General features: G+C 36.7%; 1 protein-coding gene across 6 annotated transcripts in view; it reads left to right on the top strand.

Annotated features, from left to right (window-relative positions):
• LOC112047017 (syntaxin-1A) overlaps nt 1–15,424 on the top strand; it is a 109,768-nt gene that overhangs the window by 75,817 nt on the left and 18,527 nt on the right. For all 6 annotated transcript variants that reach the window (XM_052881512.1, XM_024083933.2, XM_024083916.2 and 3 more), the window contains exons 4-6: nt 11,619–11,693; nt 12,547–12,803; nt 14,324–14,461. In XM_052881512.1, coding sequence (XP_052737472.1) covers nt 11,619–11,693; nt 12,547–12,803; nt 14,324–14,461 — 470 coding nt within the window. The remainder of the gene's footprint in view (nt 1–11,618; nt 11,694–12,546; nt 12,804–14,323; nt 14,462–15,424) is intronic.

Genomic DNA, 15,424 nt, shown 5'->3' with positions numbered 1-15,424 from the left:
TGTCAGTTTCATTTGTCATGTGCAGTGTTAAGAATTGTTTGGAAACGAATTCTAGTTGACGATATTTTGATTAATGTACATATTAATATGTCTTAGAATATAGTTAATGTTAAGTTGGAATTACATTACTTAGTTAAGTTTAAGTTTATATCCAAATGTATCCGTAATTCATTAAGTATATTAAGTATAATATGTATGTGATTATATTGCCTCATAGAATAAGAATTGTCTCGATTTAGATAATTAGGTATAAGAGCAATTATTGTATATAATAAATCTAATTATAATATTGTCTCAGTCTAATGTGTTTACTGTACTATTCTAACAATATTGCTCTCTCACTCTATATTGTAATGCTTTCTCCTTTGTACATGTAATTCTGTCTCTTTTGTACTGATCATTATAACTACAATAAAGATAAGAGAATGCGAGCGCTTCTAATCCCATATAATTCCGAACCCCAATAATAATTCACACACTTCACTCTCGAAGCTTGAAGCGATCGCACCTCTACATTTAATCAAGATATACGTGTTTTATTTACGCGTCAATCCCTGTGGTTTGGACTCTCCAAAATCCTCCACAGTGCATGGTCCTTCGTACCGGATTCACCGAGCCGGCAAACATCATTGAAGATAAGCTCAGGCAAGAGAGCGTCTCCGTGGAAGAACTGAAGAGGAATCGACCGATCGCTGCAGAACAGGGTTCTGCGGGCTTGGAAGATCGTTCAGTTGGGCCACGGAACTGAAGTGACGTCATCGAAGTCTGCCTAGTCAGAAGAAAAGGCATCGACCCTTCGCTGCGGGTGCATTGAGGCGAAGCTCAGTAGTAGCTGCCGAAGACCGCGAGGCTTGTGGGGAAGATCGTTTCATCGAGCTACAGACCAACTGAAGATCTACGACGCATCCACGAAAAGGAATCCACCTTCGCTGCGGGTGCATTGAGGCGAAGCTCAGTAGTAGCTGCCAAAGACCGCGAGGCTGTGGGGAAGATCGTTTCGTCGCGCTGTAGAAGACCTTCAAAGGAGTCACACCTTCAACAAAACGAAGAGGAATCCACCTTCGCTGCGGGTGCATTGAGGCGAAGCTCCGAGTAGCTGCTGAAGACCGCGAGGCTGTTGGGAAGATCGCTTCGTCGCGTTGGAGAAGGCTTCAAGGGAGTCACCTTCAACAAACCGAAGAGGAATCCACCTTCGCTGCGGGTGCATTGAGGCGAAGCTCGGAGTAGCTGCTGAAGACCGCGAGGCTGTTGGGAAGATCGCTTCGTCGCGTTGGAGAAGACTCTAAGCGGTTTACCGCGCCTCATCTGTTCACCACCTAACGGTGTCAAACGGTGAACAGTGAGTTAACGCCTAACGGCGGGAGCAGTATACCAGACGATACTGCCAGCTTGCCTTAACCGGCAGCTGTAACAGTCTGATCGCGCCGATACGGTTCACGTGAGATAGGGGTCCTCCTAGTAGGCACAGCCGAGGGTGTCGGGCGTTCCTCCCGATACCTGAGCACTCTAACCCTCACGTGTTACCCTCTGTCGGGCGATTCCCACCTCACCTTACCCATTACTCCATCCCTGGGAGAGTGTGTCTTTCGAGACCCTCAAACAGGACTGCTAGGGCAGTTAGGGTATTAGGGATGATAGGTTTATTAGGGTATTTATGTATTTTATTTTAAGGTATTTATTTATTTTATGAAGGGTTTTAAAACGGTATATTTATTAGGGTATTTATTTATTTTATTTTTCGAGTATTTATTTATTGTATTTAGGGTATTAGGGTTAGTAGGGTTTATAAGGTTTTAGGGATAGTAGGATTGGTACTGTCAATAAAACCTCGACCACAGAGAGAGCAAGATTAGCTTAAAAATAGACTAATTTATAAAACCACGACTTACGCACGACAATGGACGGATTAGTAATCGCAGAAATGAGAAATCTATTAAACCTCTTGCAAAAAGTAGAACGAGCTTCACATGAAGACCCTTGCATAAATAACAATCGAACACAAGCTATAGATGATGAACCACGCATGGATAAACGGACGCGAGATTATACAAGAAAAAGAGCTATTTTAAAAGCAAATATAGAAATTAAACAAGCACAGTTAGAACGGGCCAATGCAGAAGTTGAATTAGCAAAATTAAAAATAGAACTCTCACAACTCACAGAAAACAGTAGCTTTAGTAAAGAAATAGAAATAGTTAATAACGTTGCAGATAACTCAGATATGCCACTACCGGTTACAAATAAAAATAAAAACATCGACTTTATAAATAGTTTAGGAAAATTAGACGCCACACAAAACAATTACAGTAATTCGAAGTCAAGCTGCGATATCGACTATAAAGATGAAATTAGAACAATTTCGACCAATTATATTACAGAAGATAAAATCAAACGACATAAATGTGTAGAAGTACTCATAACAAAACAAAAGACTACCAGTACAATAACTTGGCCGCACAAGCACGAAAATAAACTATGTGGCAAATTCGGCAAAAATCCAAATACGAAACCAGATGTATTTGTATCATCAATAAATAAACTACAAATAGCCAAACATTATTTTAAAACAAAACCAGTAGGTCTCTATATAGCAAATGCAATGGCGATAGCTAAGTTGAAGAAATCACCTACAGGAATATTTTACATGAACTGTAATCAAACGTGTAGCATTTATCCTTTGAAAGTAAACTTAGTTAAAATACTAAATAGTAACAGTTTAATTAAAGCAGAAAATTTCGACCTGTCCATAAAATCAATCACAGTAAAAAGCATCAAAGACTGCTCACATTTGAAGTCTAAAAGAACGCAAATAACATATGACGCAGTGCGATCTTTGCAAATTACACAACAGCATACTAACAATTTAAGAACTAATGTCTCGAATAATCATCAATTATTAAAATACTTAAAATTAAAACTGAGTTGCGTTGCAGATAAAACTAGGCCGACAATATTAGAGTACAAATTAAATGAAACTACAGAAACACGAGAACCGGCTAACGAAACAATAAATCTCACCGTAAAACAATCACGTGCATGTAATAAAATAATTATACTTAATTTATTGCAACCACCTGTAAAAAATAGAGTAATAAGTTTAAACTTACGCCGTAATATCATAAAACAGGAACCGCTTTGTTTAATAGAATCATTTAAAAAACCTACAATATCGATAAATAGTCAAGTAATAAGTTGGAGAACCAAAATAACAAAAGAATCTAACGAAGAAATCATAAACGGTATATTGCAACCACCTGCACATAATAAAATAATACTTCCAAAGCTACGCCGCGATAACAATATAATGCAACAACTTATCTACTATTGTTTAAAAGTAAAAGAAGGTACAATAAAATATGTTGCCGAATTACTCGACCCAGTTTTATTATTATCAGCCACAAATAAGAAAACAATGGCAATACAAGAAAGTGATAACCACCTGTGCATGAAGATAACAATACCGCCGCAAAACATGAACAAACTTGGGCAACATTACAGTGGACAGATTATAAAACTAATTTTACATAAACTTCCGTATTCGGCTATTCACTTCAAGGGATCGACTTTCGAACTGAGAAATAAAATAATATGGAGGTTAAAATTAATAGCTCTTAGCACTGGATTTAGAAGTACACAGATATATCCAGATGAACTTGAAAAATCTTATAACCTTTACAACAGTAAACATTTCGTTATTCAACAAAAATCATTAAAAATAGAAGATAAACTATTCAGAAGAGTGACACTTAATCAGTTTTACAACGAAAATATAATCAAGATGAAAGATGAAACTTTATACAAATCAAATAGGATGGGATGGTTAAACAATTTGAAACATAATTTATTGACTATACCGAAATTTATAGAAAGATGCAAAATAAATTATGAATCGTCTCTATATACTCAATTCCGAGACGAGGGGGAGGTCCAGGTTAATATAAACTCTACTAAATTTATACATGCATCTTGGAAAACCAGACTGAAGTAGTTTAGAAAATTTAGTCTTGGTGATAACGTGTACATCAAGGCTTCCTTATCATTAAGCATTCTGCACAAGAAGCCATGAATATGTTTTATAAGCTAGTAGAACTATAATATTGTCAAAATAAGAACTCTTAAGCTGTACAAATATCGCAATCGAACAATAGCCATGTGAAAGCATGCAAAGAAGAGGAATCAATAATCATCTTACTGCTTGTTAATATCAATATTCAAACCGTTAGCAAGTATATACAAAATCACAAGCTAATAAAGAAAATCTTTTCTTTGTATTAGTTCAGTTTAAATTAGATTTAATAATTTACTCGTCAGGAAATTTAAAAATTGTAAAGTTCAAATTAATGGTTTAAGAATATCGACTCGAAAATCGTAATATATTTCAACGTAACATAGCAATGTAGAAGCCTACTTTACTAACTCTAGACTAAAATAATTTACTTTAACTTTAATTTACAAACTACAGCTTGACAATGAGCGTGATATCAGCATCAGCTTCTTATTATTGTCAATTAATTCCGAGGTGAACTTCGCGCCTTTGATGGCATAAACAATTGTAATATAAGAATATAAGTTGTTTAATAAGTAAATTAGTATTTATTTTAAATAAAAAACGAAGTTTTAATAAAAATCCCAGATTCAGAAAACGAAACAAACTGTTACTAGTTAAAACACTTAGTTGTAGTTAAATTGATTTGATTTAGTATCAAGACCTACTCTTAGATAGCGCCTGTATCGTCAACCCCTACATTTGGTGCTGCAGATTAAATCTTAACAGATCTTATCTTCGCACGAGGGGGAGACTGTTAAGAATTGTTTGGAAACGAATTCTAGTTGACGATATTTTGATTAATGTACATATTAATATGTCTTAGAATATAGTTAATGTTAAGTTGGAATTACATTACTTAGTTAAGTTTAAGTTTATATCCAAATGTATCCGTAATTCATTAAGTATATTAAGTATAATATGTATGTGATTATATTGCCTCATAGAATAAGAATTGTCTCGATTTAGATAATTAGGTATAAGAGCAATTATTGTATATAATAAATCTAATTATAATATTGTCTCAGTCTAATGTGTTTACTGTACTATTCTAACAATATTGCTCTCTCACTCTATATTGTAATGCTTTCTCCTTTGTACATGTAATTCTGTCTCTTTTGTACTGATCATTATAACTACAATAAAGATAAGAGAATGCGAGCGCTTCTAATCCCATATAATTCCGAACCCCAATAATAATTCACACACTTCACTCTCGAAGCTTGAAGCGATCGCACCTCTACATTTAATCAAGATATACGTGTTTTATTTACGCGTCAATCCCTGTGGTTTGGACTCTCCAAAATCCTCCACATGCAGAGTAGGCTGGTAGTGGTAGCATATAAATTAGTTTTAGAGTTCAGTTATGTATTATAATGTTAGAAAATATTCTTTTTCCGTGTTATATTACAGAAAAGATGTTTTCTAGGAACAAAACCGAACCTCCTCTCTAGTCTTATTATGTCACTAGCCGACGCCGCGCGGTTTCACCCGCGTGGTTCCCGTTCCCGCAGGAATACGGGGATAATATATAGCCTATAACCTTCCTCGGTAAATGGGCTATCAAACACTGAACGAATTTTGCAAATCGGACCAGTATATACTGAGATTAGCGCGTTCAAACAAACAAACTCTTCAGCTTTATAATATGTATTAGTATAGATAGTAGGTATCTACTACAGCCTTGGCTGAATAATTATGTATTTAAATAACAAAAACCCCATCCAAATTGGATCATTAGTTTTTGAGAAAATCGCGTACTTGCATGCAATAGGTACGTACATACACGTTGGGTTTGAATTTAGCACATTTTTTGAAGTTGGTCAAAAAAGCTTTTTCTATCTTCTTGCTTAAGTATATATAAAAAGTTTTACAAAGAAAACGAGTGCAAAGTTTGTTTGATTCTTAAATATTCGGTTAGTACCACAGATGTTTGTTCGCGGCAAGAATACATTTACCGCTGCGCCGTGCCAAACTCGTCGTTTTAGCGTTTCAGTGAGGAAAAGTCTACTATTTTTATACCTTTTAAGAATTCTAAGGAAAAATAGAATTCTTGAGGAATTTTTACTTGAGGAAACACGTTCGACATTTTGGCCTCCGTGGCGCAGTGATATGCGCGGTGGATGTACAAGACGGAGGTCCTGGGTTCGAACCCCGGTTGGGCCGATTTAGGTCTGGCTGGTGGGAGGCTTCGGCGGTGGCTAGTTACCACCATACCGGTAAAGAAGTACCGTCAAACGCTAAATCGTTTCGGTACGATGTCGTGTCGAAACCGAAAGGTGTGTGGATTTTATCCTCCTCCTAATAAGTTAGCCCGCTTCCATCTAGATTGCAACATCACTTACCATCAGGTAAGATTGTAGTCAAGGGCTAACTTGTAAAGAATAAAAAAATCTAGTAGCTACAGGCCTTCAGTTTTAACTGCGTAGTTTTAACTGTATAATTTTATCAAATCGAAATTTCAACCAAAATCATTTAGGCTTAGAGAATGGTTCCGCCCATCTCTTCTGCTTCTGCCTTCGGACCCCATCAGGCGATGCTTCTGCGGTAGGTAGCCCAAACCCCCGGTGACGCCGCTGAGGTGCCATTAAGGCTACGCACACGACCAGATAATAAACGCTAAACAGTTCGACTGTTCAGTTAAAACTGCCAGGTCTGTACCACGGGTGAATATTTGCGCATACTGTGTGCCTAGTGGGAGTTTTCAATATTTTCGTACTGTTACTATCACGTTGACGTTTACGCAAATTTATATGGAATTGAAACAGTTGTGCAGTAGTGCCACTAGATGGCGCTGTTTCAATTCCATAGAAATTCGCGTTTACGTTACGTGACAGTAACAGTATCAAACTGCCACTAGGCCCTCTGATCGCAATCGATGCGAAGTACTGCCAGATATAAATGTCGATAATATTGCTTTATGCGGTTGTTTTATTATGCAGTATCGCATAATAACCGTAGCGTGTAGATATCGAACTGATGAGCTGTCCAGGGCCTGTAGTCATGTGGCACGTCGATTGTATTTCTACAATTGCGAACGCTTCAAAAATTTTAAATACGGGAATGACATTCGTTATCGACAAGTCACGTGATCAAGTAATAGATCGGATCCGTTATTTTTTAGTTTTCGAAGCTTTGTTTGTACAAAGAAAATTGACGTGTCACATGGTTATAGGTCTTGTCTAGTTTGGACGCTATTTATTTTATTTTAATTATTTATTTATTTGTAATCACAGCGTACAGTTTTTGTGAGACATGCCACTTGGCTTCATACGGTAGTTAATTATATTATAAAAAGTTGAGAAGTTTTATGTTGTTATTTATAACAACGATTTATTCTTGCTCTAAACAGTGGCGGTTATCATTATTTCCATCTGTTTCTTGACATACGACAGTGAATATTGTTCTCATCCCAATGTTGTGCTTATAATATCACGAATACTATTTGCAGTGGAATATTGGGAATCCTAATGGCATTTCTTTACTTTATGTTCCAGTGATATTATTATAGTGATATCAATTGCTCAACGGCAAGAGTCGGACTCATCACCGAGGGGTGGTGGTTCGATCCCCGCCCCGTTGGTCGATTGTCGTACCCACTCCTAGCATAGTCTTTTCCGACTAGTTGGAGGGGAATGGGAATATTGGTCATATTAAAAAAGATATGTCAAATATTCTTTTTAAAAAAATTATAAGAACTGTTGTTGGTTTATTGGTCATCCCAATGACATTTTATACTATATAAAAATGTTACGTGCCTACAAAATCACCGCAAAAAGTGAGCCGAATTTAGCTACTCCACTGAGCGCACACATCCACAAATTTCAATAAATTTATGGATATACAGTTTTTAAAGTTCCTTAACACACAACTCGACATTGTATATATGTATATTTAGGTACTTATTATTTGTTTAAATAACTTTCGTTGTTTTCTATGCGACTGAATGAAATGCGGTCAATTAGCTACTTTTCATCGCCTTAATTTTAATGCGCTAGTGACATTTCTATTATAAAATCTTTGTAACCTAACCTAACCTAACCTAAACTAAGGTCAGCCTATGTGGTTTCGCATCACGAGGTTTGAAATACTGTGCTTTTCTTTCATGTAAGAAATTTTAAGTATAAATTCTCATCGCGGCGTGAAGAAGTTGGTAGTGTTATAACTCCATACCTCGGAAAGCACGTTATGCTCAGTGGCAGTGCACTTCATAGATGCAAAAGTGCATTGCCTATCTTAAGAACTCATTTCAAACCTGTATTTAGAGAAGAAATTTACCATTTTACCATTTTGTACAATTTGTATGTACATAAAAATTTAAATTCTGCATTAAAATTGCAAAATTAAAATTCTGCATAGGTACCTACGTTTTTAGTTTTGAAGTCGGTAGTATTTTTTAATTATTTATTATATAAATAGCATAGATATTTTTAAAACAATGTAAATAATTTCGTCCCCGTACCGAAATATTTCTGATTTTTTTACACTGACACTTTAAAAAAAACATTAAAATTGGTGCTGTTTCTGAGGACTTCCAGCATATGCTTGTTTTATGTATTCTTTTACTCCACTATATACGTTTGAAATGAGTTCTGACATCATGACATGATGACAATGATCTTAATCATTGTCATCAGCTGTCAGTCCCGGTCATTATCACTGACATCTGATAGCTATCGTAATCTGGGGGCACGGTAGTGGCCCAAAAGTCGTAGAGTTTAACATTATCATTCTGAGCCCGCTGTAGTGTGGTGAGCGTAAGCTCCATGTACCCTTCTCCTATAAGAAGGGAGGCTTAGCCATGTAGGGGTCGTTAAAATGGGCTGATAGTGATGACATTATGAGAGAAAATATATATTCATTATTCCTGCTCTCTAGTTCCGATGTTACACACGTACTGTGCGAAATATTTGTGCAAAATGACTCCGACATTTGGCGTAGACGCTACTAACGTCCCTTTGGGAAATATGTGATATTGTTTACACATACCTCTTTTGTCACAAATGTCTTTGTCTGACCTATTTTAGATTTTTATAAATATCCTAAAAGCTGAATCCATTTGGCTGGGCTGCTTTCGTAAAACCCCGCGACATCTTTGTGTCCAAAATTCCTCAGTGCTTGAAGAAAAAAGTTCGAAAAGTGCGCGTTGCCAGTGATGGCAACGCGCAAGACCTCGCGCGATGACCTACGAATCCGAGACCGGAGTGAAAGCATTGTACAAAAAAAAATACTTTGATTATTAAGATGTTAAAGTCCTCAATAAGATATGATTCGTATAATAAATATAATTAAAAGTATACCTAGCCCAGTGGATATGACCTCTGCCTCCGATTCTGGAGGGTGTGGGTTCGAATTCGGTCCGGGCCATGCACCTCCACTTTTCAGTTGTGTGCATTTTCAGAAATTAAATATCACGTGTCTCAAACAGTGAAGGAAAAACATCGTGAGAAAACCTGCATACCAGAGAATTTTCTTAATCCTCTGCGCGTGTGAAGTCTGCCAATCCGCAATGAGCCAGCGTGGTGGAATATTGGCCTAACCCCTCTTATTCTGAGAGGAGACTCGAGCTCAGCAATGAGCCGAATATGGGTTGATAATGATATGTAGGTATTATGAATAACTTAAATATTTTGTTTTCCATCAAGTGCATTAAATGGAATCCAAACATCGCCAGGGACCGTTTATGTAACATTAGTTCCCAACTTTCTTGCATTTTCGTGCTAAATTTGCCTGAGCGTGATTATTAGTGCAAACTGCATTTGGCATTCTACCAGTTTGATTTATTGAGTTTAACAAATTGAACTTTTTGCACATAAGTGTACACAGTATGTACATGTCACACACCTATCTGAGAATAAAGAAAAACACGTACACAATAGATAGCCTAAGATATCAGAAATAATAATGTATTATCTAGATACATCTATTTAATCTTATTTATCTAAACAACATACTTGTAATCATGAAGGCAAAGACAAAGACGTGCCGCCTAGTGGTTTAGTGTTCCGGTACGATGTGGTGTAGAAACAGAATGGCGGATTTTCATCCTACTAACAAGTTAGATTGCATCATCACTTACCATCAGGAGATTGTAGAAAGAAATAGTATGCCTATAGCCCGTTTTCTCATAGTTTTCGTTGATGTTATGTAACTTACAGCCAACACAAACAAAAATTAAAGAAAAATATAAAGCTATTCATCAAAAGAAAAGCTTAAATTTTAATTCCTGAAAGAAAGTGAATGTACGTAAAAAGCCGCATTCAGACTTAATCGAATGAACTGACCGTGTTTTTTTAAATAGGGCTTAGCTTTTTAATATCGCTAACGACCTTATACAGTAGGTATACGAGAGACGACCCTCACCGTGATTACGCTACCTGCGTGGGGCTCCTGTTTTAATTAACATTTCAAACCCGGGTATCAACTCAATTAGCTTCATATCAAATGTATCATTATAAATACATGTCGACCTGCTCGACTTGGTCTTCTATAGGTAATGTTAGCCCTCTACTGCATTGCTTTATTATTCTCAGGGCCGTTCCTAGGAGTAATGCAGCCTGTGTGGATCCTGTTTTGATTAACATTTCAAACCCGGGTATTAACTCAATTAGCTTTATATGAAATGTGTCATTATGAATACATTTTGACCTGCTCCACTTGGTCTTCTATAGGTAATGTCAGCCCTCTGCTGCATTGCTTTATTATTCTCAGGGCCGTTCCTAGGAGTAATGCAGCCTGTGTGGATCCTGTTTTGATTAACATTTCAAACCCGGGTATTAACTCAATTAGCTTCATATCAAATGTATCATTATAAATACATGTCGACCTGCTCGACTTGGTCTTCTATAGGTAATGTTAGCCCTCTGCTGCATTGCTTTATTATCCTCAGGGCCGTTCCTAGGAGTAATGCAGCCTGTGTGGATCCTGTTTTGATTAACATTTCAAACCCGGGTATTAACTCAATTAGCTTTATATGAAATGTGTCATTATGAATACATTTTGACCTGCTCCACTTGGTCTTCTATAGGTAATGTTAGCCGTCTGCTGCATTGCTTTACTATTCTCAGGGCTATTCCTAGGAGCGCAGCCTGCGTGGATCATGTTTTGATTAACATTTCAAACCCGGTCATCAACTCAATTAGCTTCATATCAAATGTATCATTGTAAATACATGTTGACCTGTCCGACTTTTTTCATTATTATAGCCCTCAGCTACCATGACATTTTTGTGTTTTACTATTCTCACTACCTTTCCTAGGAGTACAGCCGGTGTGGACCCTGTTTTAATTAACATTTCAAACCCGGGTGTCAACTTTACATTACATTTTCATTAGCTTCGTATCAAATGTATCACTATAAATACGTGTTGACCTGTCCGACTTTTTATAGGTATTTAGCCCTCCGCTACCATGTCATTGTTTTACTTTACTATTCTCAGGACCTTTCCTAGGAGTGCAGACTGCGTGGACCCTGTTTTAACATCTCAAACCCGGGTGTTAACTTCGTTAGCTTCATGTCAAATATATCATTATAAATACACGTTTACTAATTGTTATCTATTATTTATTTCCAGAAACAAAGCACGAATTAGAAGATCTCATGGCTGACATTAAGAAAACCGCCAACAAAGTAAGAGGAAAGTTAAAACGTAAGTAGATCAAGTTTCTACGTTACTATGATTTTCCAACCAAACAGATATTTGTGTTATGTGGATGCGTAATTCAAAACTACACTACCGATACAGTTGCCGAATTTTATTCAAATTGCTAAAGATTTTTCCCGTAATTGCTACAGATTGAAGCAATAATAATTGTTCCATAACTTTTCCTTGTAAGCACACCGTAAAAACAATATCAAAAATAAAACAATTTCTCCTGAATCACAGAATCAAAGTGACGAGATTCGGCACGGATTAATATATTTTGAATACCTATCTTATAAAACAACAATACATAAATTAGGATGAAAAAGTTATGAAATGACATGCGTTTTCTACCCTCATTTATAATTTGTTTGTTAGTAAACAGTACTCGTCGAATATGGCTTTAGTATAGTTATTAACTGATTGTGTATAAAGTACTTACACAACCTAGTATTACAAGTTCCTCGATAACATGTGATATTAACATTCATTATTTATGTTATTGTGGAGGGAAGGTCAGTGTTGGTATAAATAAGAGGGTGTTTGATGACTTGAGCTCAGTTGTTTGTTAGGCAGCGTTGACACCGTCACGCTGCCAGTCGCGTTAGTGATTTTGTGTTGTAATTATTGTTGATCATAAATTGTTTAGTGTGGGTATGGAGAACATGTCGGGCAGAGAAGGTAAGGGTCCTTTAAACCTACTCCCAAGGTTACAAGTCCTGGAACCTGCTCGAGGTACGCTACCCGTCACGTCATACTGGAGATTCATTGATCTTTAATATACCGTTAAGAGCTTGTTATTCACTGGGTCATATTTGCTTTGGTGATACAATAAAATCACCAAACGTATATTCCACAGACATAGAGCAGAACATCGAACAGGAGGAGCACTCAAACAAATCGTCAGCCGATCTCAGGATAAGAAAAACCCAGCACTCTACCCTCTCGCGCAAGTTCGTTGAGGTGATGACCGAGTACAACCGCACGCAGACGGACTACCGAGATCGATGCAAGAACAGGATACTGCGACAGCTCGAGATCACCGGCCGCGCTACCACCGACGATGAGCTGGAGGCTATGCTGGAGCAGGATAATCCTGCTGTATTCACGCAGGGGGTTAGTGTGCTTGCTCCTTTACTTTTTATAATAATTGACAGTAGGTATAAAGGTATACAAGTAAATCACCTATTAGTTGGTTGCCACCGCCTAAGACAGAGAACCGCTTCGTAGGACATGCTAGGAACACGTCCTGCTGTATGAGGCATAGATGATCTTATGTGCCTGTAGTAATATACAGGATGCTCGGGAGTATTTCCCATAACTTCAAGGTGTTGACTAGTCTACTTATAGGAGTCGAACTGCATAACTAAAATTTTTTAAACTGTAAAATAATAACTTTTTTGTTTTCATACAAAGTAATTCAAATAATTCCGACTATCCATGTAACACACGCCTTTATCTATCCTTGCATTTAATATACGGGGACACATTTTAAGATCTATTTACAAATGACATTTTTTACATTTATACCCCAAAATATTAATTTTAGAACACATGTTCCTTGAAAATTTTTAATTATTTTTCGGTAAAGAATTTAACACCAGAGTTATGGGAAATCCATCGTACCTTTCACACTAGATCAAAGTAATGCTGCTTGGTCCCAATTTTGAAAGAAAAGAGGCTTGAAAAAATTATCTACCTATTAAAAGATCATTTAGGAAATAAGGTTTTCTATTTATTTCATTTATAATATGTAAAAGCAATTTAAAAAAGGAATACATTATTGAGATTAATTCTCAGTCTATATATAACCATTATTATCAGTCTTTTTTTAACGGCCGTGGCCGGTAGAAAATGAAGTGTACTATGCTAACTCTTCATTTTCTATAGGTATTTGACGTAATAATCTGTACGTTTAGCGAAAAAATTAACACGTCGCAGATAAGCCTGCATAATGTTCTTGACATTGCTTATTTGTAATATTCTGTTAATTCAAGGTTGTTGCCAAGACGAATATTGTTGAAATTGTATCAAATATGAAAATTAAGTATTCCACATTCTGCTATATAAAAATGTGCGTAAGATATCCATGACTAACTTTCGTAACCATTATTTGTTTTGATTCAATTTCAGCGAAACATAGGTTTTATTTGTTTTAGCGCTTTTGAACAAACCGTTTTATACAGGGTGCTCAGCCCAGGCAGGCAGTGCTTAAATTTTTCCGACTCTCCCAATAATAATAATTATTATCGGTATCAATTTCCACAAAATCCTAACAAATCATATACAAAAACCTTCCTAATTAAACCTATGTATTGCTGAAAACCGCATGAAATTCCGTTCACTAGTCTTTGTTTATCACGTGATTGTTGTCAGTGTCTTGAGTTAACTGCAGAGGATATGTTTTACAATACGTAAATATATCACACTAGCCAACAATTTCAATCCGCCATTAGACCTCTTTAATCCGGTCCTATCTCAAAATCCGTTTTTAGTGGATACCTACGAACTATAAACTACCTCCCTGCTAAATTTCAGCTTTGTACATCAAGTGGTTTTTAAGATTTCGTGATGAATAACCTTTTGCATTTATACACATATTAATATTACCTCATGTGACATGTAAACGTTTACAGATAATAATGGAGACGCAGCAGGCGAAGCAAACGCTGGCGGACATAGAGGCGCGACACGCCGACATCATCAAACTGGAGACGTCCATCCGCGAGCTGCACGACATGTTCATGGACATGGCGATGCTCGTCGAGAGTCAGGTCAAACCACACTCTCTTACATTTCTTTCTCTAGTTAATACTACTACACTGATAACCTTAGGAGGTCTTTGTAGATATCTTCTAGGGCGTCGCCAAGGATGCAAGGGAGGTGCAGGTAGAGAGTATAAGAGGTTAGAAATATAGTCAAATGTAAAGCAACCTATTGGTTGACAAAGTTATTGATTTAAGATTGTCTCAACAATATTATTTTTGCAAATAATAAAAGTCACTTTGGAGATATAGATGTTAATTTAGCACTACTCTAACTCTTTGTTAGAGTAGTATAGACGTGAAAAATGGGCGTCTGCTTCAGAAACATAACCAAAAATGCCGACAAGTTCTCCAGCTGTAGCATCAACCTGCCCTCCCTAGGCAACGCTTTTGGATATCTTTAACAGATAAAAAGCAACATCAATCGAGTAGATAGCAATATCGAGACTTTAGACTTAGAGCCCATGCAGATAGTGTGAGTTAAGCCGTTTTGTATAACACAAGCACGATTGGGCATAGCTACATAGCAGGCGGCCACACTGCGTTGCCTACACGTTGCTATAAAGTTACTGACATTACATAAAACGCCGAACTCGAATTTTTCGTCATTTTAGTCGTTGTCCATGATTTTAATTAGGATAGTTCTTTCTTTCCTTGATGTAACTATCGCAGATACACTTGCCTAGAACTGTTGAAATCATCTATTAAAAAACCTATGTTCTGCAATTGACTTGACATCCATCGGTTATTCTATGCTTTGACTATTAGCATAGATACATTTAATGACCTTGAAGTAACTATAAGAAATGTGAATAATTGAAAACACCTATTAAAAAACCTATGTCCAGCAATTAATCGGTTAAGACTTCGATGATTGTACGAGTGTATAACTTAGAAATTTCTCCACTTCTGTATTATCTAAACAAGCTCCCTATAAGATACAGGGTGAGATGATCGACCACATAAGCACAA

The sequence above is a fragment of the Bicyclus anynana genome, chromosome 5 (assembly GCF_947172395.1).
Source record: "Bicyclus anynana chromosome 5, ilBicAnyn1.1, whole genome shotgun sequence".
NCBI classification, from domain to species: domain Eukaryota; kingdom Metazoa; phylum Arthropoda; class Insecta; order Lepidoptera; family Nymphalidae; genus Bicyclus; species Bicyclus anynana.
Note: the sequence above shows the minus strand (reverse complement) of the source record. Positions and strands in the feature narration are given on the sequence as shown.